This window comes from Pan paniscus, chromosome 21 (assembly GCF_029289425.2).
Source record: "Pan paniscus chromosome 21, NHGRI_mPanPan1-v2.0_pri, whole genome shotgun sequence".
NCBI classification, from domain to species: domain Eukaryota; kingdom Metazoa; phylum Chordata; class Mammalia; order Primates; family Hominidae; genus Pan; species Pan paniscus.
The window spans coordinates 40,661,007-40,688,857 of NC_073270.2; the positions used below are offsets into that span (position 1 = coordinate 40,661,007).

At 46.4% G+C, this 27,851-nt stretch overlaps 2 protein-coding genes across 5 annotated transcripts in view; one reads left to right on the forward strand and one right to left on the reverse strand.

The window, feature by feature from the left end:
* Positions 1 to 198: 198 nt before the first annotated feature.
* On the reverse strand, positions 199 to 27,807 carry GSS (glutathione synthetase). 3 transcript variants are annotated; one of them, XM_008957219.5, is made up of 13 exons: positions 27,677 to 27,807; positions 23,541 to 23,677; positions 17,756 to 17,901; positions 14,731 to 14,806; positions 14,288 to 14,427; positions 13,513 to 13,629; positions 8,717 to 8,797; positions 8,537 to 8,614; positions 7,350 to 7,416; positions 3,706 to 3,900; positions 3,103 to 3,184; positions 1,163 to 1,352; positions 199 to 717 (listed from the first exon to the last, which is right to left on the reverse strand). In XM_008957219.5, the coding sequence occupies exons 2-13, from the start codon at positions 23,667 to 23,669 to the stop codon at positions 594 to 596; spliced, it is 1,425 nt and encodes a 474-aa protein (XP_008955467.1). In that variant the 5' UTR covers positions 23,670 to 23,677; positions 27,677 to 27,807; the 3' UTR covers positions 199 to 593. The 3 variants fall into 3 exon arrangements, with proteins under 3 accessions (XP_008955467.1, XP_003831883.1, XP_014198514.1); XM_003831835.3 differs by lacking the exon at positions 27,677 to 27,807 and adding an exon at positions 27,534 to 27,660; XM_014343028.3 differs by lacking the exon at positions 27,677 to 27,807 and adding an exon at positions 27,410 to 27,544.
* Positions 27,684 to 27,851, forward strand: part of MYH7B (myosin heavy chain 7B) — a 46,688-nt gene continuing 46,520 nt past the window's right edge. For both annotated transcript variants that reach the window (XM_034947562.2, XM_008957218.5), the window contains exon 1: positions 27,684 to 27,814. The gene's annotated coding sequence lies outside the window, so the exon portion shown is untranslated. The remainder of the gene's footprint in view (positions 27,815 to 27,851) is intronic.

Consider the following 27,851-nt stretch of genomic DNA (forward strand, 5'->3'; position numbering starts at 1 on the left):
CTCTCATTCCTCCCTGTGATCCAGTAAGAGCATTAGTGGGTGGCTAAGGATTGAAACTTCAGGGTTCCACCTGTAGAGACTGGTCTAGGGGGACCCTGATTACAGACCAGTCACTTCCCTGCTCTAATACATCTTAAGTGGGCTAACGTAGATTACAGCTCCCACCTCCCCTCTATGCACGAAGTAAGGAATCATCACTGAATCAGCAATGCAGTTTTATTTAAGGCAGAATTAGGGAAAGGCTATGCCCCTCCACTCCCCCTCCTCCTACCACTCAGTCCTATCCCAAGTCAGGCACTGGAACCTGCTGAAAAGGCTGATGAGGGGCTGACAGGAGTGGGGCAGGGTTCATGGACCTTTACCTCAGAGCAGCTTACCCTGAGCTATACCCACATCTCAAGGATTTGGGGGCGTCTAGATCTCATCTAAGGGAGACACAACTTTTCTGGTCCTCAGATGGAAAGCTGGGGGAAGGTACCAGTATTTACCCTTCCATAAAAACTTTGCAGGTCTTTAGGAGGATACCCCTCAGGAGGGCTAGGAGAGGAATGACAAATACAGAGGACAGAAGGTCCCGTGGCCTGGTTGTGCCCTCACACAGGGTATGGGTTGTCCAGGACTGCCACTCCCGCTGCCACACCGCCATCTGCATGCTCGATGGCTTTGGTTCGAAGTAGATGCCCCACGTGCTTGTTCATCACGAGTGTCTTTTCCTGCCTATAGAAATGGAGGCAGGGGACACACATCACCTGGACTCAGCCCCAAACCCAGGACCTTCCCTGGACCCAGCTGAGCAGTACCTGGGTAACTGTCTATACCAAGAAAGTGCTAGGATTTTAGAGTCTCTATGCCTCTCTGGAGTCTCCTTCTAGTCCTAGGTTGTCAAACCATGTGTTCTGAGTCCTCTTGGTGCTATTTGGAGTTTCCTTCACGGTTGCAAAGGACTTCTCATCAGGGCTTCATCTGATACCCTGGTGAGGTGGGCAGGTCTTGGGTCCTTGGCCTCATTTAATAGATAAAGAAACAGGTAATAAAGCTAGTGATTGGCAGAGCTGGCACCGAAGCCCAGGATTCCTGACTCTTTCCAGTGTTCCCCTCTAGGCTCACTTGGCTGGCACTCTTGCAAGCAGGTAGTGGAAAGAGCTTCTCCTGATTGGCTCACCTGACATAGACCCCAAAGATGCCCAGCTCTGAAATGCACTGGACCACTCGGGCAGGGCTGCCAGGCCGTAGCAGGCAATTCTCAAAAGGCTCAGGTTCGATCTTCTCCATCAGGATGTAGGAGGCCCTCTCCTCACTGTCCTTCAGCTGTTTCAGGGCCTGTACCATTTCCTCCCCATATAGGTTGTTACCTGCAATGAAACTGGCCAGTCACCCTGGACCCTCTGCCTACCTCCTCCATCCCATGCCCTCACTTTTGGGGCCACATGGGCAAGTCAGCAGCCTCAGTTCCTGGCACCCGCTCAGTGAAGCCAGGGCATATCTGGCTCCCCAGGAGGGAAGCTCACTTTGACAGGAGAGCCCTTACTCATGCAGTGAACACATCTTCCACTACACTGTTCTGCCCTGGTTCTCCTCCTACCTACAGCTGTTCCTTCTCAAGCTCCATTGCTGGCTCCTTCTCTTAAATGCTGGGGTCCCAGGGGAATTGGTCCTCCACGCTTGCTCTCTCCCCCATGTACATTTTCCCAAGGAGATCTCTCCTATTCCTGAGTCTCCATCTATACCCTAAAAATTGTTAACTTCCGGCCGGGCATGGTAGCTCACGCCTGTAATCCCAGCACTTTGGGAGGCCGAGGCAGGCAGATCATGAGGTCAAGAGATTGAGACCATCCTGCTCAATATGATGAAACCCCATCTCTACTAAAAATAGAAAAATTAGCTGGGTGTGGTGGTGCACACCTGTAGTCCCAGCTACTCAGGAGGCTGAGGCAGGAGAATCGCTTGAACCTGGGAGGCGGTGGTTGCAGTGAGCCAAGATCATGCCACTGCACTCCAGCCTGGTGACAGAGCGAGACTCTGTCTCAAAAAAAAAAAAAAAAAAAAATTGTTAACTTCCAAATATTTAATGCAGGCTCCCTGCTTAGACATCACATGACTGGCCCCCAAACAAACTCAACTTGTCCAAGCAGAACTTATTACTTCTGCCTGAACCTGCCCCTCCTGGACCTTCCTACTCCCAATCAGGCAAAAGGTACCCCTGAGTCATATTTAACTCCTCCCTTCCACTACCCTCTCACTATCTAGGACATGTCTCTCCAGTTGGCCCCATAGTCATAGCCCTAGCCCAGGCCTCTACGTTGCTCTTCTGAACAACTGTATCAGCCTCTTCCACGGTCCTTCTGCTTCCAGTGTCTCCCCTCATTCCAGGACATCTTCTACAATGCAGAAACTCTAAGTTTTGCAAGTTCCCACCACTGCTAACCACTTGAGTCCTGGATCAATGTGTCCCTTCCTGGCTTAAAACTCCCTAATGGCTTCCCACTGCCCTTAAGATAAAATCCAATTTCTCAGTATATATTCGAGGCCCTTTATAATCGGGATGCAAACCATTTTTCCAGCCTAAATCCCTGTCCCCTCCCAGCTCCCCCTCCAGCCTCACCAGTTTCTCATTAACCTCCAAACATCTCACACTTCCATGGCCCGGTGCCTTGGCTTGAGGTTGTCCCTTTTGTATGGAACACTCTTCCTCCTTTCCACCTGGGAAATTCCTACCCACCTCTTAAGACAAAGATTAAAAAAATCCTCTCCTCTGGAGAGGCAGACATGACCCCTGACCTCAAGGAGTTTCAAACTAGAAAGGAAAACAGACATGTATTCTCTCCAGTCTCCTAATATGACCCTACTCTACTTCCCAACAATCTACCCATAGGCACCTCAGGTAAAACTTGTCCAAACCCTTCAATGCTGGTTAATCAGATTCCCCTGTGCTCCCGGACTTGGTCACAGGGTCTTAGGGGACACTGTCCAACATGTGGCCTGTGTCAGTTCCAATAGTTTCCCCCATGCCCGGGACTGTGCCCAGAGTAAGTGCCAATGAGCACTGGCCACAGCCTGCTAGTCCCTCTCATTGAGGAGCCCTGCAAAGGGAGATCCACCTACCTCCACCCTCTCTCTGGGGCTTTAGCACAAACCGGCTAGGGGCAGCAAGGGCCTCGGCGATGGCCTGGTCCCCTTCTTCACCCTGGCAGGAGGCAGAAAGCAGTTATCAAAAGTTTAAAGGCTAAAGAGGCAAGAAGCTTAGGTCCAGCTGGTTATGCAGAGCAGCATCAGAGGAAGAGCAGGAGGGAGAACAGCCACAAATTCCTTCAGGCAGGATGCTACTATCTGGATGACACTCCCAACAAACCCCCTGCAGCAGCCGATGCAATGAGAACAGGCCTTTCTTTAGCAATAGCTCAGGGCTCTGCAGCAGGCAGCCTGATACACTTCTCAATTCTTGCCACCTGCCTTAGTCCCTTCCCTCTGGTTGCCATCCTCATCTCTACCTTTGCTGAGGGAGCTTACAATGGATTCCAGCCCCCATCCTTTCATTATGAGGCTGCCCTTCTGCTCAGAGTTCTAGGGGTTCTCCAGAGCATCACCAACCTTGCCAGCTCCACCTTCCCCTTGTCACAATGCCAGCTCCACCCTCCCCAACACATTGGGCTCTAGGTCTCTGCCACCTAGGAGGCCTGTGGTAGGAGAAACAGGCTGCCCACGTACCACATCCAGTGAGTAGAGGCCAGCAAAGGTGGCACGGAGGCGGGCCACAGCCTCAGGCTGGCCAGGGAGCAACATCTCCAGCATGCCCGGCCTGCTTAGCTCCTGCTGCACCTTCTTAGTCCCAGCCAGCTGGGTGGCAATGTCTGGGCACTTGGCAGCACGTGACCTCTCCAGCAGTAGACGTGCTTCCCAATTCTGCAGAGGGAAGAAGACAAAAGGAATTCGACTTTATTTTACTTCAGCTGACGTTTACTGAACATCCATCCATTAGGTGCCAGGTATCATGATTTGTATCTTCACCCTCATTATCACCCAGGATCATTCTAACATCCTTGTGAGCCAGGTGTGATATGTTGTAGTTATGTATCATTGTGCCAGACTGTGAGCCCCTGCAAAGGCAAGAATCCCCCAATCTGTGGGAAACAATAGAAGGTGTAAGGGTAGAACATTTGTCTATGTGCTCAGCTTCCCACTGTGCTCCATACTCCCTACCATGGCCTTCAAGATCCTTCAGGAGCTGGCTCCTGTCTACTTTTTCAACCTTGTACCATCCCTGACTCCTAGTCTCTGCCATTCTACCCACACAGGCCTGTCATTCCTCAAATCACAAAGCTCTTTCCCTCCTCAGGGCCTGCACTGCTTTTCCCTCAACCTGAAACCCCCTTCCTTTCGGCTTTTCCCATGCATAGCTGGATCCTTACCATCCTTACATCTCAGCTCAATGTCACCTTTTCAGAGAAGGCTTCCCTGTCCACTCTATTTAATGTGGATTTCCCATAATTCTCTTTTTACCCAGTTGTTTCATTGAAAGCAGTTACGTGAGACTAAAACACACACATGCACACATACACGCACACGCACACAAACATACACACACAAATCCCAATTTTTTTTTCCCATTTTTGTTTACTTTTTTTTTCTTTTGAGACGGGGGTCTTGCTCTGTCACCCAGACTGGAGTGCAACAGCGCAATCTTGGCTCACTGCAACTTCCACCTCCTGGGCTCAAGAGATCCTCCCTCCTCAGCCTCCCAAGTAGCTGGGACTACAGGTGCACACCACCACACCCAGCTAATTTTTGTATTATTTGTAGAGATGGGGTTTTGCCATGTTGCCCAGGCTGGTCTTGAACTCCTGAGCTCATGCAATCCACCTACCTAGGCCTCCCAAAGTGCTGGGATTACAGGTACGAGCCACAGTAAATGGCCATATTTTTGTTTACTTTCTGATGCCCATTTCTCTGACCAGACTGTGAGCTCCATAGCACAGGGCTCTTATCATTTTCCTCATTTTCTGTTGTATCTCCAGTGTCTAACACAGTTCCTGGCACTTTGTAGTTGCTCAATAAATATTTGTCGTTGTTGCTGAATAAGTTGAAATTTGAGTGGGGTTCTGAAGGACAGGTAGAGCCTGACAAGTGAGACTCAATAGGGAAGGGATACTCAGGCTAAGAGAATAATATGAACAAAGGTCTCAAGTGGATGATCACAGGATGAATGGTTTATTACCACAAGACTGAGGGTATAAAAGGCAAGGAAACAGCAGGGGATCATGCCTCCCAACTCTGGTTCCCATTCTCATGCAATGGGGAGACAGTCTGTCCTTGGCTCCAGACCACTGCAAACTGCACACAGCAGGATCAGGTCTCTCCTGTGACCCCCACCCAATGCTGTCCTTCCTTTGATACTACTGGTCCACCTGTAGCACCTTGACCTGATCTTCATCAGTAACCCCAGGAACCCAACTACTAGTCTGGCATTCCACGCAGAATCACACGTGACCAGAACATCAGAAATAAACCCAGAGAAATACCCCATTATGGTAGAAGCAGGAAAGCAAAACCAAAGATAAGCAAGGACTTGCCCAGGGTCATCTAGTAAGTCACTAAGCCTTCTAGATCTCTCTCCATGTCTAAACCTGCTCTGAGCTGCTCAGTTCCCTAAAAATGTCTACCTCTTGGCCAGGTGTGGTGGCTAACACCTGTAATCCCAGCACTTTGGGAGGCCAAGGTGGGTGGATCGTAAGGTCAGGAGTTCGAGACCAGCCTGGCCAACATGGTGAAACCCTGTCTCTATTAAAAATACAAAAATTAGCTGGGCGTGGTGGCAGGTGCCTGTAATCCCAGCTACTCAGCAGGCCGAGGCAGGAGAATCGCTTGAAACTGGAAGTCAAAGGTTGCAGTGAGCCGAGATCGCAACACTGTACTCCAGCCTGGTCAACAAGAGCAAAACTCTGTCTCAAAAAAAAAAAAAAAAAGTCTACCTCTTTAAACACTACTTTCCTTCCTTGTTATCTCAAACTCTTCTAAGTTTTCTTTGTCGTGTTTTGAAATCTAGACCCATTTCTTTCTTTCTTTTTTTTTTTTTTGAGACAGAGTCTCGCTCTGTCAGCCAGGCTGGAGTGCAGTGGCACGATCTCAACTTACTGCAACCTCTGCCTCCCGGGCTCAAGCAATTCTCCTGCCTCAGCGTCCTGAGTAGCTGGGATTACAGGGGTATGCCACCACGCCCGGCTAATTTTTGTATTTTTAGTAGAGACGGGGTTTCACCATGTTGGCCAGGCTGGTCTTGAACTCCTGACCTCAGGTAATCCACCTGCCTTGGCCTCCCAAAGTGCTGGGATTATAGGCGTGAACCACCGTGCCCGGCCTAGACCTATTTTTCTAATAGACAGTTTATCTCTCCTGTAGTCAGCAAGTTGCCACCACTGCTAACCACCTATCTAAAGAAAAGGATGTTCTATCGAGATACCACCTCTGTAGAGCCTCCTCATATGGCGCTCAACCCTCGGGGGGAGTCCTAGATGAATTACAGACCTAGAAGGAGCCCCCTCAGTTTTCTAGTGTAGCTCCCCCAGCTCATAGAAACAGACCTAGAAAGGGTCAGGAACTTGCCCATCATCACAGAGGCAGTCAAGCTCATGACCTCCAGCTCACTGCCCATGGTATTTCTAAACTTATTTCCTCCTTTATCATCTCCCAGCTGAGAGCAGAGCTTCTTAGCCTCTCCATGATGTGGATGTTAGGAGCAGAGGAGAAGAATGGGAATACCATCGGCCTGAAAGTCAGAAAACCTGGGAACTTCCTGTAGGGCCTTAGAGAAGCCTCTCCATCTCTCTAAACGTTAGTTTCTCCATCTGTATAATGGGGATAATTATATGCCTCACCGAGTGGTTGTGAGGGTTAAATGAAATAATGGATGTGGAAACTAATGAAACTACATGGTAGGATAGCAAAATGAGGTGATATAACTGTCATTAACATGAATGAGGAGATGATAAAACTTTCTGATTCAGATAAAGGAAAGGTAAGAGTTGGCAGGAAAAAAATGGTCAGCAGTATGCTGGAACTGGCTTATATCAACCAGTGAGAGCTGATTGTTGTTAAACATTTGCCAGCACATCTCTGGAAACAGTGTAAATGGCTGAAGCTCTGTGGATTCCTGAGGATTCAAATTCTAGAAGACTGTGTAGAGTGATAGGCAGCAAAAGGCTTGAGGGAGGATAGGAGGTTCTAGCAGCAAGCTCCCTGAGAAAGAAGTGAAGTGAGGACTTGGAAAACCCAGGTTGTTATAAGCCTGAATTGGGTCTCTGTGGAGCTCTTGTGGGTCCCAGGAGGCAAAGAATGGTCTCACAGAAAATACCAACCTGTAGACTGTACTGACGAGGCATGTAGCCATCCCGGAAGTAAACCACAGCAATTTCCTGGCCATCCCTGGAACACAGGATGGAGAAGGCTGCTGTGTTAAATTATAACTGATTTGTTCAGTGGTTCAATCTATTTCAGGGTGCATCAAGATGAATTTGGCTTTTTCAAAATTCAGCCCACAGTGGGAGCCTGGTCAGGGGTTCACTGGAACCAGTGAAAGTAGATATCCACACTACCAGGGCTTCCACTGAAAACAGGGAGGTGTGCCATACAGAATACTTTAGAATATGCCAGATTTAGAGTCATTCTAAGAAGGCCAGAAGGAACAAGAAGGTCACTAGAATCAAATTTGGTAAATGCATACAAATGTTGGCTCGAAATTACCGAGCAGCAGAATCATACTGCCATGTGTAGTAAAACACACTTTATATTTCCACTGCTTAAAGCAGCTGAAACCAGACTGAAAAAATTTTTAATGGCAGGGGTGAAGGTGAAAATGCAAACATGTAAAATGATGAGTCTGATTAAGACACAGGCTTTTTAAATGTCTTTTCCTTTTCTTTGACCTATTTGATATTGTCTAGTTTATCTGAAAAGTAAATTAACTACTTTGTTTAGTTATGATAAAAGCACATTTTGAAAAACAGTGAGTGGTATTGTGAAATTCCATGGACAGTTTTAATTTTAACAATCACAAAGGTCTAGGTCTAAATATATGTGCTGCAATGCTACCCAAATATGTAGCACCAAATCTACCTGGTGGTGGCCCCTAGAGAAAAGGATAAGGCTTGGCTTGGAACACAAATCCAGGCTCGAGCTCAGACAGTGGCATCCAGACCAATCACAGAATGAGCCAGCTGCTCCTCTTCCTCCCTGACTGCCCAGCTCAGCTTCTCAGGCCTGACCTCACCTTACTAGGAGAGGCAAGACAACTTTTGGGAACTTAGGGCATATGAAAACTAAGATGATCTCTAAGGAGACCCTGATCCAGAATGTCAACAGCTCTGATAGAAGCACAGCGTGGCTGGCTTTCTCCAAAATTTCCTGGGAGGATGAGATATTTCAGGAATTATGAGAGAAGGAAGCAAGCCATCACATCTCCCAGAAGAAAGAATCATTTTGGGGAAGAGGGTGGCAGGATGAGTTTCATAAACCAGCCTTCCACTGGATTCTTGGGAATGCTTACACAAACAGCCTTCGGTCTTGGTCCAGAGACCCCTTTTCAGAGATATCTTCAAATGTTCGTCGGATCACATGGATGTTCCTGGGAAAAATGGGCAAGAGCCAGAGGGAATGGATGCTATGTTCTGAGTTCCCCACCCCTAATCCTGGAGCCACACCTAGAAGTCCCCCTTCCTTTACTTACCTGGCCAGTAGCTCATTCTCTATGGCACGCTGGTCAAATATGTTTCTTTCCTTCTCTTGAGCAATCAGTAGCACCAGAGCACTGGGAAAAGAGCACAGGTGGCCCGAGGCTACTATAGAACTTGTTCTTCTTTTGTTTCTCCCCTCAACCCCCGCACCGCCCCACCTCCTGGAATAAGAATAAGAACACCGCTTCCCTGAAAGAACAGATGTTCCCTCTCTCAGGGACCTTGAGATTACCTCAGGCATAGACACCTGATGCTATCACATATGATTTCCTGAAAATAGAAAACTTCAAAAATGAAGATGCCTCTGACCCTTCTCCAGTGGGCAGATGAAATATTGTAATGATGTCATGGGTTGATGAATTTCTGTGCAAATTAAAATTTAGATTTAAAACCATCTCAAAAACCCAAGAGGACTTTTTCTTAGAACTTAACATAATTCTAAAAATCTTTCTGGAAGAATAAACAAGTGGGAGTATTGAGGAACATTTTGTAAAAGAACAATGCAGGGGGTCCGGGGCTAATGGCTCTATTACTAGATTGTAAAGGATACAATAAAGGAATGTGGTTCTTACACAAGATGGAACCCTACAGAAACCCACAGGGCCAACTACAAACAACGACATTATCTCCTGGGCCCTCCCAAGATTCCTATAATGTACACAGGGCCACGTTTGATCTCATAGTATTAATGAGATCACTAGGGCTCATGTGGCTTCTTCCTCTCTGATTATTCATGTATTTCTTAAAGAGGCAGGGGCTTGAGGACTCAGGGAAAAGCTTATGCCAGGGAACTATCTGTTTGGCTGCCAGCTAACATATTTCCGTTGTCAAAGATAGGTCCAGTCCCCTAAGAGATTCCTAGGGCTAATGCTCAGCAGTACCAAACCGCATTTTTTTCTTTTACATTTTATTTTATTTATCTTTTTGAGACGGAGGCTCCCCCTGTTGCCCAGGCTGGAGTGCAGTGGCACAATCTAGGCTCACTGCAACCTCCACCTCCCGGGTTCCAGCGATTCTCCTGCTTCAGCCTCCCGGGTAGCTGGGATTTCAGGTGTGCACCACCACCCCTGGCTAATTTTTGTAGTTTGAGTAGAGATGGGGTTTCACCATGTTGGCCAGGCTGGGCTCGAACTCCTGACCTCAGGTGATCTGCCCGCCTCGGCCTCCCAAAGTGTTAGCATTACAGGTGTGAGCCACCACGCTCAGCCTCCAAACTCCATTTTTGCTGTGACTGTACTGCTTTGTGTCTGTGGCTTCTTCCTGAGACCCATGGAACCCTAGGCTTTGGCTTAGGATTCTAAGTGTGTATTCCCTGACCTCCTCTGCTTAGCCTCTCTTGTCTATCTCTGCTTCTCCTGACCTTGGCTGAACCTCTTAGTCTAAACTCTGTTTGCCTGACTCCTTTCTGCTTAGCTAAAATATAGGTCTTAGTAAGTCCCCTCTCCTGGTTTGCCTGAAATCTCATGAGGTCAGATGTGATGTTAAGCTGAGTCTTGGCTTTGAGTTGGGTGCCTGAGAGACAAACTAAAAGTGGTGCTCTCACAAGTCATCTTGCCCTGAGAGAGTCCTAAGGGCCAATGGCTTTGCTCTTCACTTTGCAGCCTAAACTGTCCCGCTCATGGGTGAGGGTGTGTGTGGGAGGGAGGCAGTTGGCCCAGGCTGGCCCACCTCCAAAAAGAGGCGGAGGAGGAAGGCTGGCAGCTGGAGGTTAAAGAGGAACTGCACGCCCCAGCTAATTAAGTCAGCCCGCCAACTGCTAAACAATCAGAGCTGGGCTCAGAAAACATATTTGACCTCTCCTGCCTTCAGTTCTGAGCAGTTCTCAGCAGTCTGTTTCCTAGTAGGAAAGTTGTCAGCTAAGGAAGCATGCGGGCTGGGGGTGAGGACCCCTGAGTGGTAGGTAGTCCAGGCTCTGCCAGTGACTTGTAGTGTGTCTTGGTAATTGACTTGGGTAAGACAATTTCGTTCCTTGGGCCCTGGTTTTCCCATCTATAAAATAAGAGTGTTATGGCCGGGCATGGTAGCTCACGCCTATAGTCCCAGCACTTTAAGAGGCCGAGGCGGGCGGATTGCCTGAGGTCGGGAGTTTGAGACCAGCCTGACCAACATGGAGAAACCCCGTTTCTACTAAAAATACAAAATTAGCCAGGCGTGGTGGTGGGCGCCTGTAATCCCAGTTACTTGGGAGGCTAAGGCAGGAAAATCCCTTGAACCTGGAAGGTGGAGGATGCAGTGAGCCGAGATCGTGCCATTGCACTCCAGCCTGGGCAACAAAAACGAAACTCTGTCTCAAAAAAAAAAAAAAAAATGGTGTTAAAAAGATCACAGTTCCCAAACTTTTATCACCAGTAGTCCCCTTTTCTTATTCTACTCATTCTAACCACAGGCCCTATGCTTTGAGAGTTTGTCTAAATTGAAATTGTAAGTCATTTTGCAGGCTTCCATTTTTAAGAAATTTTAAAAATCATGAGATAATTGACGAAAATTAATCTGCTCTACCAATGCAGTTTTTCAGTCAATACTGTGGAACCATATCTCTTAAAGGCAGAATAGGGAAGTAGAGAGAACATAGGCTTTAGAGGCAGATGAATTCTATACTTACCGGTTGTGTAACTTTGGGCAAGTTATTCAAACTCTCTTAGCCTCAGTTTGCTGTTGTATGAATTAAAACTAATGCTTGTCAAATGATAGCTATTATTATTATTATTATTATTATTATGTGGGTTTTTTTTTTTTTTTTGAGACGGAGTCTCGCTCTGTCGCCCAGGCTGGAGTGCAGTGGGGTGATCTTGGCTCACTGCAACTTCCACCTCCCGGGTTCAAGTGATTCTCCTGCCTCAGCATCCCAAGTGGCTGGGACTACAGGTGCCTGCCACCATGCCTGGCTAATTTTTGTATTTTTTAGTAGAGACAAGGTTTCATCATGTTGGCCAGGCTGGCCTTGAACTCCTGACCTCTGATGATCCACCCACCTCGGTCTCCCAAAGTGCTGGGATTAGAGGTGTGAGCCACCGCACCCGGCCTATTATTATTATTGAAAGTACCACATAATGATCCACACAGATTTTTAAAAACATTTTTCAGATCCATGATCTCTTTTAATTCTCACTAACACCCCTTTAGGTATTATTATTACTCCTATTTTACAAATGAGGAAACTGAAGCTCAGAGAAGAAAAGAACTAACTTGCCAAGGTCATGTGCTATGTCAGCAGAAGAACCTATCTCACTCTCACAATGGGGGAAGCCAGTTCTGGCTCAGGTGCCACATAACTCCTACCTACCAGTGCCTAATTCTGGACACACAAGTATTTTCTGTCCACGTTACTGACAGGCTGGCAGGCAAAACCCTCTGCAGCATTTGTCTGTCAGCAGTTCCCCAGCTGACCCATCCCCTGGCTTCACTCTCTTAAAATACAACCTAGCCAATATACTTGAAAGAATATTTGTCTGATGACTTCTAAATGCTTACAGTCTGAGGTTTCTTTGGGCTTAGTGAGGCTTAGCAAGGACAGAGAGGCTCCCTTGGAGGTAAGAGCATGATTAAGAGTGGAGGTTTTAGAGGGAGGTAGACTTTGGGATCTGCCACCAACTCATCACTTAGCCTTAACAATTCACTTCGGTTCTCAGAACCTCAGTTTCCTCATCTGTAAAATGAGGGAGTTGAACAGTATTGACCTCAGAGAGCTTATTATGAGAATTCAATGAGATCCTGTATGTACAGAGCTTAGCACAAGGTGTAGCACTAGTAAGTGTACATTAAGGACTATTAATGCTATATTAACATTGCAATAACTGTTAGTATAGCGGCCCCTCGATGATCTGAAAATCACTTACCTAACATCTTCACTTGAGAAATAGGAAGAAAGCAAAAAATGCCTCTAAGCAGTTAAAAAGGATACCATAAAATTCCGTAGTCAAGCTTTGCATTTACTTTGCATTTTTGCATTTACTCATCCAAGAGGCCCTCACACTCTTCAGACCCAATCATAACAATCTGGATCATTTGTTTTCCCAAACCACAGCAAATCAGAAGGGAGGCATGGGCATGGGGGGTGGAGGATTCCAAATTCAAGCATACCAACAGCAGTCAAAAGTAAGAGCTAAGAATTGGGAAACAGACAAGAAAACTATGAAGAAAATGAATGAGAGCCCGGGCGCAGTGGCTCATGCCTGTAATCCCAGCACTTTGGGAGGCCAAGGTGGGCGGATCACGAGGTCAGGAGTTCGAGACCAGCATGACCAACATGGTGAAACCCCGTCTCTACTAAAAATACAAAAATTAGCCAGGTGTGGCAGCATGCGCCTGAAATCCCAGCTACTCAGGAGGCTGAGGCAGAAGAATTGCTTGAACCCGGGAGGTGGAGGTTGAAGTAAGCCAAGATTGTACCACTGCACTCCAGCCTGGGCGACAGAGTGAGACTCTGTCTCAAAAAAAAAAAAAAAAGGGAAATGACTAAGAACTTAAAGCCTAGGAGTCAGAGCTATTAGCGCAGGCAAACAGCCTTGCGTGCCTCTCTAACCCTAGGTAGCACTACTGTATTACAGCAAGCTGCAATTGTTGACAGTCATAATGACGACCTCCAGTCAATAAGAAAAAGTTAAATCATAGTCAGCATCTGTTATTTAAGAAGGAAACCTTAAAATAATTTTGGCATGTAAAGGTATAAGTTTCTATTCCTAGAAAAATCCCCTTATTCTCTAATGATGGCCGGCAAGAAAAGAAGTTGCTAAACCCATGAATGCTGAAACTAAAGCAGGATCCTCCTGCTACCTTTTCACACCCTTACTTGGGTGAGCCGTAGAGCTCCCAGGCTTTGGCAATTCCCAGGGCCAGTCCCTTGCTGGGATTATTAGAGAGGATCTTGCCAGCTTCTTTGGTCTTACTCAGGACACTGAGAACATGTCTGTTGGAAGAGAGATGGCTGTTCAGTAATTGGATGGACCTGGAAGACCCCTCTGCCCATGACCTCATATATACAGCAACATGACTCTGAGAATCAGCTGAGCACTAAAAAGCATCCTCCCATCACATTCCTGGAAGATCCACTTCAGGTTGGAATATGCTGGGCTGCCCTAACCTTGGCCCCTGGTGTATATGCCTAGAGGAGACCTGAGAGCCTCTGTCCCCACCCCAACCTACTCTAGTGTCCCAGTGAGCTGGAGCCCCTTACTCTGGGCCTCCAGGTGCTGTCTGGAATCCTGCTGCAGACCATCTAAAATCATTGCAACCTGGAGCATCACTGCTGGCTAGAAATGGATGCTACCAGGCCCAGTCCCCAGACAGAAGTCCCTCCATTCCTCTCTCTGGGGCTCTCAAGATATTGTTCCCTCTGCCTGTACAATGGAGGGACAGGACTAGATGAGCTATGAGGTCCCTTTTCTCCCTGACATACCAAGGATCTCATTACAAGTGGAAACTGCTGTCGGGGTGGCCAGGGGCAACATGTGACCCAGGGCCCAGGAAAGCACAATCATAGCTGGAGTTCCCTGGCCTAGCCAGTGACTGTACACCCATCAGCATGTCACCCCACAGGTATGCCGGGGGCTGCCCAGGGGACCCACCGGTGCACAGCTGGGGTCCGGGAGGCCAGGCCCCCAAAGCTGGCAGAGATGGTGTTGATTTCGATCTGTTTCAGGGCTGGGGAGCCATCTGCGCTGCGCTGGAACATGTAGTCTGAGCGATTCAGGCCCAGGAACACGGTCTGTGGGGAAAACTGAAGGCTGACAGTACCTGCCCAGGGACTGACTCTGAGGACCTAGCCACAGAGCACACAGGTACCATGAACTCTACACAGAGATTAGAGGTACGAGCAAACACTCCCAAGCCCAGTGGAATCATTCTTCTTGTCATCCTAGAATTGGTCACTGGGATAAACCCAGTGAGGACCAGTGAGAGGCAGATTCCCATGAGCTGAGGGCCTGGACCAAATTCTTCTAGCAAAACAGAAAACAAAGAGAGATGGGAGGGACAGGTTACAGAATGGAGTAGGGCTGGGAATGGTTACCTGGGCAATGCCCTCTTTTAGGACTTGCTTGTGGATGTCAAAGAGACGAGCAGTAAAGTCATCCTGTTTGATGGTGCTGGAGGAAGAAACAGAGAACATTTTGCAGGCTTAATTGGACCTAAAATTTCAAGGAGTCCCATCCTCAGTCATTGACTCCTGAATCCTCTGTGAGTCTACTGGCCAAAACTTGAATGTCCGCCCCAATGTGGTAGAGAACAGTGGCTAAGAATCCAACTCTAGACCTGGGTTCAAATCCTAGCTCTACCACTCACTAGTAGGCAACCTCAGGGAATCATTTCACCTCTGTGTCTCAGTTTGCTGATCTTTAAAATGGAGAATATAATTATATTTATATCATAGAGTTGTGGTAAAAAGCCAGTAAGATATTACATTCAAAGAATTGAACATACTGCTCCAAAGAAGAGCTAGAAAATGACATGATGTATCTATTCTACTTGAATAGCTCTGATGGTTGGCAAGCCTTCTGGTTGACCTAATACTAACTCTCCATAGCTTTTCCTACCCTCTGCGACCTCCCAGGGTGAGTCTTCTCCTCCTCCTCCACGGCAGCCCTTGGAGATTAGAAGACAGCAGTTATGCCCTGTGCACCAATAAGATTTTTCTGACCCAAGCTAAATATCCTGGGTTTTTTTTGTTTGTTTGTTTCTTCTTCAACTAGTCCTCATATGATGTGATTTCCTCAGGGAAGCCTTCCCTATCTGAGTCAGATCCCCCTGCTATGTGTTCTCATAGAACTAAGAACCACTCCTTTACAGCACTGACTGCAGTTGCAATTTTACATTTTCTTTGTGTGATGATTAGTGTCATCTCTCCTGTTTGACTATAAACCTCATGAAGGTAATGGCTGTGTCTATGCAGGCTCATCGTCGCAGCTCAGTGTACTGCCATGACATGTGACATGTGTTAGGGGCCTATCCAGTATGGTTTTCTGAAGTCTCAACAAGGGCCACAGTAAGAAGGAATCCACGGGTAATTAACATCACACTTACTGCCCTTTGAGATTCAGGGTGGATTCTGCACACCTGCTCAAGCCTGAATCACCTTGTTACAGAAACGTCACAGCAGACCAGTGGGGGGAAGCCAAGTAGCCCAGGCCTGCCCTGAAGTTCCTCTGCTCCTCAGCCAGCTCTCTCCCAAGGGTGAGCTCTCTCATGCCAGCCCTTGGTTAGGAGGAGAGTCCCAGCTGGGCTTCAGCCTCCAAGGAAGTTGAGATACACTTTCCTTTTTCTGAAGAGGTGCTCCCCTTCATGTTTTGTAGGGGGCTCTTCTCCCTTAGGAACTAGGGTTTATATGTGTATGAGAGGAGAGAGGAACAGAGAAGGCAGGGGTTGCAAAGATGAGCTGCAAGTCTCCTTCATAATTGCATCATTAGGGTTCATAAGCCAGGCTGCTCATGTTTCCCACAATCCAGGATTGCAGGTACAAAGCTGGGCCCATTCCAAGAAACAGCTCAGGGGCAAGGTGGTGGGCAGATTCATACATTCATGACTCATTGGGTTTTTGGCTACAAGTCAATGGTTTCCAAGCTTCTTACCATTATGACCCCTTCTCATATTCACCCACACATTTTTAAAAGATTTTGTCTCTAACAACAGTCTAATTTCTGTTGAAAAATTAATCAAAGACATGCAATTACAGGTTGGATATCCCTTATCCGAAATGCTTGGGACCAGAAGTCTTTCGGATTTTGGAAGATTTGCATATACGTAATGAGACATCTTGGGGATGGGACTCAAGTCTAAACACAAAATTCATTTGTTTCATATACACCTTATACTCATAGCCTGAAGATTATTTTATACAATATTTTAATTAATTTTGTGCATGAAACAAACTTTTGACTGTGTTTTGACTGTACCTGTCACATGACATCAGGCGTGGCGTTTTCCACTGGTAGAGTCATGTGGTGTTCAACAAGTTTTGAATTTTGGAGCATTTCAGCTTTTGGATTTTTGGATTAGGGATGCTCAACCTGTACAGTATATACACATCTAGCATGTATATGTAAATACATAATATTTCTAGATATTTAATTCTACAATGAATATATATACATATATATATGTATTATTATTTCTTTTTTTTTGAGATGGAGTCTCGCTCTGTCGCCCAGGCTGGAGTACAGTGCCGTGATCTTGGCTCACTGCAGCCTCTGCCTCCTGGGTTCAAGCGATTCTCCTGCCTCAGCCTCCCAAGTAGCTGGGATTATAGGCACCCGCCACCACACCCAGCTAATTTTTTTATATTTTTAGTAGAGACGGGGTTTCACCATGTTGGCCAGGCTGGTCTCAAACTCCTGACCTTAAGTGATCCACCCACCTCGGCCTCCCAAAGTGCTGGGATTACAGGCCTGAGCCACCGCGCCCAGCCTATATATATTTAATTCTAAAATAAATAAAGAAATTTTAAGAAATTGCCCCAGAATCTGAAGGAAAAAAAAAAAAAAAGATCAAGGGAAAGAGACAGAGAAGGGCGGATGGGCTGAACCATTTCAGAGGTTGCTTCCTCATGCCCTGAGTGTGGCCCAGTCTGTACCCCATCCCATCCAAAGATGAGAGGCCTGAGGTGACAAGAAAGTGTCACTGCTTAGGAGAAGTAGAAAATCTGACTTTAACCCAATAACCTTCCCTACCTCTGTTTTCCTCCAAAACCAGGCTGACTTCCCCTAATTCCAAATGGAAATATCAGTCTTCAAAGTAGGGTGTCACGGATTACAGAATGTCAACAATAAAAGGGATCTTGGATTTAAGCCAGTCTCTTCATTTTTCAGATGAAGAAACCTTAGGCCCAGAGAAGGAAAGGGAGTGGCTTGAGGCCATATAAATAACTGGTCGAGCCAGGATTAGAAGCCAGCTTTCCTGACTCCTATGACTTTTTGTTCTTTGGAGGTACCTTTCCTCTATCCCACCAAGTCAGCTGACACAGTAACACCTCACGGCTCTGCAATCTTCCAGTTCCTTGGCTCTGGCAGCTCCTGGCCCCCCCATGCTTCACTGTCCCCTACCTGGAAAGAGTTTGCTCCAGGAAGGCAGCGTTCTGGCTGACAGCATCCACTAGCAGGTTGAAGTCCATCTGCACAGCATAGGCTTGCTCCAGCAGGGCACTGGGGACCAGTGAGGGGAAGAGCGTGAATGGGGCATAGCTCACCACCTGTGATCAAGAAGAGAGAATGGGACAGGGGTAGGGCACCTGTGAACGGGTTGTCTTCCTGCAAATGGAATCCCATAGAAAGTCTGGCCTACATTTACTGAGGACACACCAACTGTAGATTAGTGGTTACCTTGGGAGAGTGGAAGAGGGAGAGTGGAACCCAGAGAGCTTCCAGATTCTGTGATAGTTTATCTCTACGTATTGAAGACAGAGAAGCAAAAAAGCAAAAAGCAAATAACAAAAAGAAACCCACAAGTTATTGAGCACTTACTATGTGCAAGGTACTATTTTAAATACTTTACATAGATTCATCATTCAGCCCTGTGAGGAAGATACTATTATTATCCACACTTAACAGAGAAGGGACCTGAGAAAGAGAGGTTAACAGATCCAAAATTATATTCAGCTAGGAACTGGTGCTGGGATTTGAACCAGAACAGTTAACAGATCTAAAATTATATTCAGCTAGTAATGGGGTGCTGGGATTTGAACCAGGATGGTTACTAAACACAACACACACATACATACATGGAAGCCTGCTCCTTGCTGGTTGATGTTCAAGCCCAGGCCCTTCCATGCATCAGGAGCTCACACTCCAGTCTCCTTGCCTTTTGATTTTGATTTGGTTACTGGGTAGGACAAGTGAACTCTGGTTCCCTTAGTAGAAGCCAGGAGTGTTTTTTCCACCAATGTTAGTGATGGTGACTCAGGTTAACAGGCCTAGAGTTCAGCTGCATTCCGCATTCTTTGGACTTTATCATAGACGAGAAACCCAAATACCATCAAGGACACTGATCTAGAGGGAAAAGTGCATTCTGAGATCCCTGCCAACAACTGAACTAGAACTTGGGTAAGAGATGAAAAGAAAATCCTGTGACTTGTATTATAAAGCATTCCTGAGTTTAACCTTTGAGTTAATATCAGTTTGTCATTATGGTGGTATAAGTTTATGGTGTTAGAACTTGGTATCTAGATATTTATTTTTAAAGTACTGTTTTTTTTTTTTCTTTTTGAGGTAGAGTCTCACTCTGTTGCCCAGGCTGGAGTGCAGTGGTACAATCTCGGCTCACTGCAACCTCCATCTCCTGGGTTCAAGCAATTCTCCTGCCTCAGCCTCCCAAGTAGCTGAGACTACAGGTGTGTGCCACCACACCCAGGTAATTTTTGTATTTTTAGTAGAGATGGGGTTTCACTGTGTTGTCCAGGCTGGTCTCAAACACCTGGCCTCAAGTGATCTGCCTGCCTCAGCCTCCCAAAGTGTTGGGATTACAGGCATGAGCCACCATGCCCAGCCAAAATATTATTTTTTTTAAACAGGTAATACAAATACATGATACAAAATTCAAAAGAGACATAAGAATATATAGTGAGAAGTATGTCTCACTCTCATTCCAGTCTCCTGGGGAAAAGACTGGGCCCCAGCCACCCAGTTCTCCTCCCCAGAGGCAAATGACAGACTAGTGTCTCACACATCCTTCCAGTCATCTTTGTATTGATATATATGTACACACATATATTTTCTCTTTTTTTCACCCCCACAGCAAACTATACTACATTGTGCTTTTTAAATATTTCCTTATATGTTCAAATAGAGCATTTTCATTATTTTTAATTGCTGTATAGTATTCTACTCTTAGGATATACCATAATTTATTGAATCTAGTATATAGGTGGTTTCTTTATTTTCCTATTACCATTAATGTTTCAATGGGTATCCTAGAATATACATTCTAGATATTTTTGTATATGAGAAAGTCCATACATTCTAAATTTCTAAAAGTAAAAATATCAAGTAATTCAGGTAAATCTATTTTAAATTTTGGTAGATAATTTCTAAATTACCCTTCTCAGCATCTTTTTTTTTTTTTTTGGAATGGGGTCTTACTATGTTGCCCAGACTGGAATACAGTGGCTATTCATAGGTGCCATCATAGTGCACTATAGCCTCAAATTCCTGGGCTCAAGCAATCCTCCTGTCTCAGCCTCCCCAGTAGCTGAGAGTGCAGGTGTGTACCACCGCCCTGGCCTCAGCATCTAAGATAAAACTGAGGAAGGCTATTTGTGAGAATAAGGTTTATTCAGTCTGAAGCCTTTATGAGTTAGAATGGGAATGACTGCAGATTACATAAGGGGTGACCTAATACCCTGAGTAGCTATGTGATGACTACAGGAGCATTTCCTTGGCTTGAACACATAGAGCTCTGCTGCCCCCAACAAGTCTCATCTTGGCCTCAAAAACTCAGAGTTTTTCTGCTAAGACATCCCTCTGCCTCTGTCCCAGGGCTCATTATGCCCTCCTGAATTTAGGATCAATAGTTTATAGCTGTTCTCTGCTATCTACAGGCTAAAGGCTGAAACACACAGTCTTCTCACTTTTGATAGAGACATTAACATAAAATAACATTACTGGCCGGGCACGGTGGCTCATGCCTGTAATCCCAGCACTTTGGGAGGCCGAGGCGGGCAGATCACAAGATCAAGAGATTGAGACCATCCTGGCCAACATGGTGAAACCCCAACTCTACTAAAAATACAAAAATTAGCTGGGCGTGGTGGCACACACCTGTAGTCCCAGCTGCTCTGGAGGCTGAGGCAGGAGAATCGCTTGAACCCAGGAGGCAGAGGTTGCAGTGAGCTGAGATCATGCCACTGCACTCCAGCCTGGCGACAGAGTGAGACTCTGTCTCAAAAAAAAAAAAAAAAAAAGAAACATTTTTCTACTATTTAAAAAAAACTACAGCATGTGCATGACAAAATTCTGCTTTGTAGCCAGGAAGCAACAGGGAGTGATAGGAATTGTGGCAAAAAGAAGTACTTGCATCTTCTCTAAAGGGAGCAGCCAGAACTCTGCTCTAGCCAATTGTTGCCATGCAGGAAAGTAGGCCAGAGTTGCCAGATGATATAATTTTTCAAGACAAGTTGGGTTGCTAGATTTTTTGTTTTAATTTCATGATTTTTTTTTTTAAATGTTGGCTCTGACTTTTTAAAAATACTCTGGTGAAAAAAACTGTTAACAATGCTTGCCCCTGGTCAGGGAAACAGTGGCTGGAGGAAGGGGACTAACTCTGTACTGAATACCCTTTTGAATTTTGCGCCCTGTTCAAATGTATTTGAATGTATTACTTATTGTAAAAAACAAATTAACTCCCCAAACACTGCAGGAGCCAAATACTCAGCCTAGATATGGCTAGTTTGCAGCTCTGATCTACAGGATAAAGTTCATACTCCTCCTCCACCCAGTAGCTAAGGCCCCGCGGCTGTCTGACGCTGGCCTGCCTTCTTTCCCACTATATCCACTTACGCGCCCTGCATTTCAGCTGCATTCTCTTGAACATTTTTTTTTTTTTTTTGCCTCTTCCTACTTTTGGGTCCTTGCTATGCTGTTCCTTTTCCCTATTTGTCTTTTAAGGTCTAGTTCAAATACCACCCCCCATCTCAATCATCTAATCATAATGAACTACTCTTTCTTCCAGTTGTCCTATATAGTATCTTGGGAGAGGAAAAAAAGCATGGATGTTCAGAGCATGGACTCAGGAGCCAAATTCCTTGGGTTCACATCCTGGCTCTGCCAATTATTTTACCATTTAAATAACCTCAGGTAGGTTACTTAGCCTCTCTGGGCTTCGGTTTCCTTATCTCTGTTGTGGTGAGGAGTCAGTGATTCCAAAGTGTTTAGAATAATGCCTGGCACATACTAAATACTCAATAAATGATAGTTAACTTTGTGTAGCAGACTGCCTGTGTTTCCTCATAGAGCTGACGTTATTTAATTTTGTTTTGTGGTATATTCTCTAACTCGGCCAGGAGGCCCAGAGGCTAGGGCTCTGGCTGACTCACCTCTCTGTCCTCAGTGCCTACAATGGCCCGGCATAGAGCAGGCATTTGGTAAAGATTTGGAGTAAAATCATTCTCTCTCTCTCTCACACACACACACACACACATACACACACACATACATTTTCTGACTTTTTTTCTGGATTAGAAATCTCATTGTGGATTGCGCCTTTTCTAGGCTCCATAACCTCCCAGAAAGACCAAGTGTTGGATCTTCACATGGTACCTATTGATTAACAGAAGAAACAAAAGCGTGGAAGAGAAAATGCTTCATTTTAGATTCATACAAGTAATTCAGAAAATCTAGGTTCACAGCCCAAGCAATTCTATTCCATACCATCAGCCTGCCTTAGGTGACAGACATTGTCATTTACTTGGGCCTTAGCAAACAATTACTGAGTGTGGACTCCATCAGGCCTGTATTAGGTTCTGGGCACACAGAGACAAAAAAGAATGGGTCTGGCTAAAAAAAGAAAAGATGTTGGCAGCTCTTTAGTCACTAATATGGTCTTAAGGTGTACTGTTAAGTTAAAGAAAAAAAAGTGGGCAAAAGGAGGCTGGGCACGGTGGTTCACACCTGTAATCCCAGCAATTTTGGGGGGCAGAGGCCAGTGGATCACTTGAAGTCAGGAGTTTGAGACCAGCCTGGACAACATGGTGAAACCCTGTCCCTACCAAAAAAAAAAAAAAAATTAGCCAGGCGTGGTGGCACATGCCTGTAGTCCCAGCTACTTGGGAGGCTGAGGTGGGAGAATTGCTTGAACCCAGGAGGCAGAGGTTGCAGTGAGCCGAGATTGTGCCACTACACTCCAGCCTGGGCAACAGAGCGAGGCCCCAAGGAATATATTTACTTGTTATTAGTTACTTGTTATGAATAAGCCATCTGAAAGGATCAACAAGAAACCAAAACACAAGCTGCATTAGGGTAAACTCTTGTACCATTTGAATTTGAACCATGAAAATGTCTTACCTAGTCACCAAATTAAAAAAGCTTTTTATTTATTTATTTATTTATTTATTTTTCTTCCCTAAGGATGAGGTTTTAAAAAGGTGTGGTTTGGACTCAGCAGTTCTACTTTTACGTATTGAACCTGGAGAAACACTCACATAGGTGCCCCAACAGACATATGCATGGATGTTCCCTATAATGCTATTTATGGTCATAAAATAATGAGAAATCACCTAAATAGACATGAGTAGAGGGAAGCTAAACTGTGATACACCCACATCTGGAATACTATGCCTCAGAATGAAGATGACCCTAATAGAAGGCATTAGAAAGTTCTAAGACAGACAAATAAAAAACCAAAAACATATCATAGAATAATATATATGATACAATTTGTTTTTTAAAAAAGACATATTTCTATATATACATATCAATGTATATAAATGCACAGAGAAAGGCTTGAAAGAATATATCACAAACCAGTTACAGAGAAGGTAGAGTGATTATGGGGTTTTCAGTAATAGCTCACTGGGCAAAGTGCTTCACATGAATCACCCTGTAATTCTCTTACCAAACCAGTGAGGTAGGTCCTATTATTATCCCATTTTTACACCTGAAGAAACTGCAGCTGAGAGCGGTTAAGTAATTTGCCTAAGTCACACTTCAAACCCCATATTTAAATTTGATTACTCCAGGACACTGCTTTTTTACTTTCTACTTCTAGAGATCAATTTTAGTTACTGGAAAAAATAAGGCAAAAGAGATATGGTCCCTGATGCAAAGGAGTGACCCTCAGCCTGGCCGGGGCCAGACAGTGGGCCATGGTGAATGCTGTGGGGAGGAGCTAGGGGCTTACCTCCGAGGAAGTGGGCTCCTGTGAGGTCCTCAGCAATACTCCCTCAGCCAGGGCCCGGTCCACGGCCTGCCGTGCCAGCTCCTCTAGCTGCTGTTTATCCTGCAAGAGGCTCCCCCAGTTGGTGGCCATCCCAACACCTGCAAAAGATGGAGAGAAGAGAGTTGGTAACAGATGGCCTGAAGCCCAGCAACCACCGAAACTGGCTGGCGGCCACCCCCAACACAGCAGGACCCTGACCTCTGTTGGAAGGGAACAGCGTGGTATACAGGAGTGAACACTGGCTGGTTCTAGCTCTTAACAACTTCCATGTGCACAAAATAGAAAGCTTGACAAAGCATTTCCATTGCCACGCTCTCTTTTGATTCCCAACACAATGGCATTATTCTCACAGTAAGGAAGCAGAGGCTTGGAGAGGTGAAATGACTTGCCCGAGGTGATGACTGGTATAGCCTGGACTTGAACCCATGTCTCTGGACTCCCAGCCTAAAGGCTCTTCATTGGAGAAAGAAGCACTAATATCAGATGTGACTGGGGCAAGTTCCTTCCCTTCCCAGAGCTACAGATTCCCTAACTGTGAAACAAGAAGAATCGGATAGATCAGTTTCCAAACCTGGCTGAACATTCTGGGGAGCTGGGAAAGAATACAGATTCCTGGGCCCCATCCCAGAGACTCTGATTCAAGAGGCCTGATGGGAAGGAGGGGTTGAGGCTTTGTATTTTTTTTTTGATATGGAGTCTCACTCAGTCGCCTAGGCTGGAGTTCAGTGGCTCGATCTTGGCTCACTGCAACCTCCGCCTCCTGGGTTCAAGTAATTCTCCTGCCTCAGCCTCCCTGAGTAGCTGGGATTACAGGCACACACCACCACGCCTGGCTAATTTTTTGTATTTTAGTAGAGACGGGGTTTCACCGTGTTAGCCAGGATGATCTTGATCTTCTGACCTTGTGATCCACACGCCTCGACCTCCCAAAGTACTGGGATTACAGGCATGAGCCATCACGCCCAGCTGAGGCTTTGTATTTTTAACAAGTTTTCCTGGGATAGGAGTCACTGCAGTACATTATTAATTCCCTTCAAGCTCCAACAACTCATGTCAGCAGATCTCAAATAAATTACATGGGAAGGGGGAGGGAGCTCTTTGTGGAATACCATGAAATGCGAATAAGGTGAACTCCTCCCTTATACAAACCAGAAGGAATCTTAGTAGCAGGAAATGACTACATTCCATATGTGGACATTTATCATCAAAGCACCAAAAGACAGAAAATATTTTTGAGAAATCACATTAGCAAGATGGAAATTGCTGAAACCCAAGTGTCCAATGTAATAGGAGAAGTTGTCTGATTGGTTGCCCAGAGACATACAGAGGTGTACAAACTCACACCCTGATACTCATTCATTTTTCAGCAGGCCTCAGGAGTTTAAGATCTGGGTAAAAATCTGGAAACACAGTCACTAATTTTGTTCTGCCCTGTTGCCATTTAACAGAACATGGCTGCCCAACTCAGTGGTACCCAGGAAGGGAGTTAGAGAATAATAGGAAACCTCCATCACATTCAGCTCTGTCCCCCTGTCCCCATGACAGAGCTAGTGCCAGGCCAATTATGAAAGTCTGCCAGCCTCAGCACAATGCTTTGAAAGAATGCGCATGTGATCTCAAGAGGGTCCTGATAATATCCCTGTTGAGTGAGACATAGATGAGGGCAATCATAGTAAAGAACAAGGTTCAAGTCAGACAGACAGACAGACCCGGGTTTGAGTCCATAATAATACGACTTCTCCCTTTCCCTTTCCCTTCTTTCCTTCCTTCCTTTTCCCTTTCCCTTCCCCTTTCCCTTCCCTTCCCTCCTTCTTTCCTTCCTTCCTTCCTTCTTTTTCTCTCTCTCTCCCTCCCTCTTTCTTTCTTTCTTTTTTTTTTTTTTTTGACGGAGTCTGGCTCTGTCGCCCAGGCTGGAGTGCAGCCGCACGATCTCGGCTCACTGCAAGCTCCGCCTCCTGGGTTCACGCCATGTAGCTGGGACTACAGGCACCTGCCACCATGCCCGGCTAGTTTTTTGTATTTTTAGTAGAGACGGGGTTTCACCGTGTTAGCCAGGATGGTCTCGATCTCGTGATCTCGTGATCCCCCACTCTCGGCCTCCCAAAGTGCTGGGATTACAGGCGTGAGCCACCACGCCCAGCCGACTTCCCTTTCAAGTAAGATTGCTGTGTGGATTAAAAGAGAAAAATCAGTGTGAAATTTATCAGCAGTGTTTGAAGCTCTATACATGAGACCATTTTTTGGCTGTACTCTCTTTATAGGTAGGAGACTTGTCAGAGGTCACACAGAAGCCTAGTGGCAGAGCCAGGACAAGAACCCATTACTTTGACATTAGAGTAGTGAAACCCTCCATGAGCCCCCATCGTTCCACAACTCTGGAATTCCAACATCTGTTTGCTGTTGGGCTTTTATTTAGTTGGCAAACACTGATTTGCATTTAATGCCACTCCCTTGACTAGGTACTGGGGATATGGAGGAGGATAAGACATAAAAATAATCACCATGGGCCAGGTGTGGTGGCTCACACCTGTAATCCCAGCACTTTGTGAGGCCGAGGCAGGCAGATCACCCGAGGTCGGGAGTTCGAGACCAGCCTCACCAACATGGAGAAACCCCATCACTACTAAAAATACAAAATTAGCCGGGCCTGGTGGCGCATGCCTGTAATCCGAGCTACTTGGGAGGCTGAGGCAGAAGAATAGCTTGAACCCAGGAGGTGGAGGTTGTAGTGAGCCGAGATCGTGCCATTGCACTCCAGCCTGGGCAACAAGAGCAAAGCTCTGTCAAAAAAAAAAAAAAAAGAAAGAAAGAAAGAAAAGAAAAGAAATCAGATGAAGGTGCTAAGTGGGCCCTTTGTTTTTCTCATTCTACAGCCTCAACCCTCCCTTGGTTTTATTTATGTTTTGCTGATGACATCCAAATCTACATCTTCACAGCAATACTTTCCTACCTTCAAACTAGAATATCCAATTTTTTCCTGCGAGTCTCCATACAACCAGAATAGAATTTGTTGTTGTCTCCCACAAATCTGCTTCTCCTCTGATGAACCCCACCCAGGTACCCAAGCCTTGAGTACTTGTTTCCTACATCTCACTCTCCCCAAATCCTATGGATTTTGCTGCCTAAGTATATAGTACTTTGAATTCCTTTATTTATCTCCATTTCCAGAGTTTGTAGCCTAGCCCCGTCCACTGTCATCTCTTCCCTGGGCGTGAAACAGATTCAGAGTCAGGTGTCTTCAGTGACCAGGATATGTCGGCCTCTGTCCCCCTTCCAGGACTTGGCACGTGCTGTCTTCTCTTTGGAACTCTCCCCACCACTCCTGATCAGGGCTCGCGATTTCGTTCCGGAAGCTGTCCCTGTTCTCCGCCCCGGGCTTCTACATTCTACAGCCCATCACTTTTCCCTGTACCGTAGGAACAGTGTTTGTCTTGATCACTTCTCTACCTAGTAATTAGCCGCGCTTAGTACTGTATTCATTCATCACATGAATGAATGAAGAATGAATGACAGACGGGCCAGATCACCGAAAGCCTCAAGACGCCCACAAGGAAATCGGTCGGACTTTATCGCCAGGACTTAGGCCAGTGCCTGGAAAGGCCCCGAGGCAACGACACGGTCGGCTGCCCAGGCTGGCCCCACTTCACGGGCCCGCTCGCTTCCACCCTGGACAAAGTTTGGCCCTAATCGCTCCCCGTTGTAGTTCTAACTGGCTCCAGTGTCACTGGCCTGCATGCCCCGACACCGGCCCGATCTAAAGGCAGAAGATCCGGAAAGTCTGGGATCAGTGCGCGCCAGCCCAACCCCCTCACTAGTTGCCCCGCGCATACGAAGGGTTTCAGCCACAAGATCTCCCGGCCTCCGGAGTTCCAATCTCTTGCCAGACCCCTCCCTCACATCGTTCCTCCCGAGGAAACGTGACCCATGCCGGCCGCCGTGGCCGCCCCAACCTACTAGTTCGCCTTTCCTCCGCGAACGGTTCTCCCGGCCCTCGCGCCGCTACCCAGGCTCAGGGGGCGGGGCCTCGATGCGACCCAGTGCGCTTGCGCTGACCGCCCGGGCTAGGCTTAAAGAGCAGGCGGGGCAGAGACCCATACCTTTGGCGCTGAGTCGAGGCCAGGAAGGGGCGGTCGATGAGAGGGCGGCCTTGGCGTTAGGAGTGCGTCGGCTGCACCCTGGCGGATGGACCTTGGGAAGGAGGGGAGGGGACCATCGGGGTCGGCGGGGAGCTACGGGTATGCATAGCTCATAGAGCGTCAGAGCTGACGACGA

What these genes read in the sequence shown, in the direction of transcription:
- GSS (XM_008957219.5), bottom strand. Translation starts at nt 23,669, where the DNA reads ATGGCCACCAACTGGGGGAGCCTCTTGCAGGATAAACAGCAGCTAGAG. An exon ending in GCCTCTACTCACTGGATGTG is followed by an intron (nt 3,185 to 3,705) that starts GTACGTGGGCAG and finishes GCCTCCTGCCAG; the next exon opens with GGTGAAGAAGGGGACCAGGC. An exon ending in GCCCCAGAGAGAGGGTGGAG is followed by an intron (nt 1,353 to 3,102) that starts GTAGGTGGATCT and finishes GTTTCATTGCAG; the next exon opens with GTAACAACCTATATGGGGAG.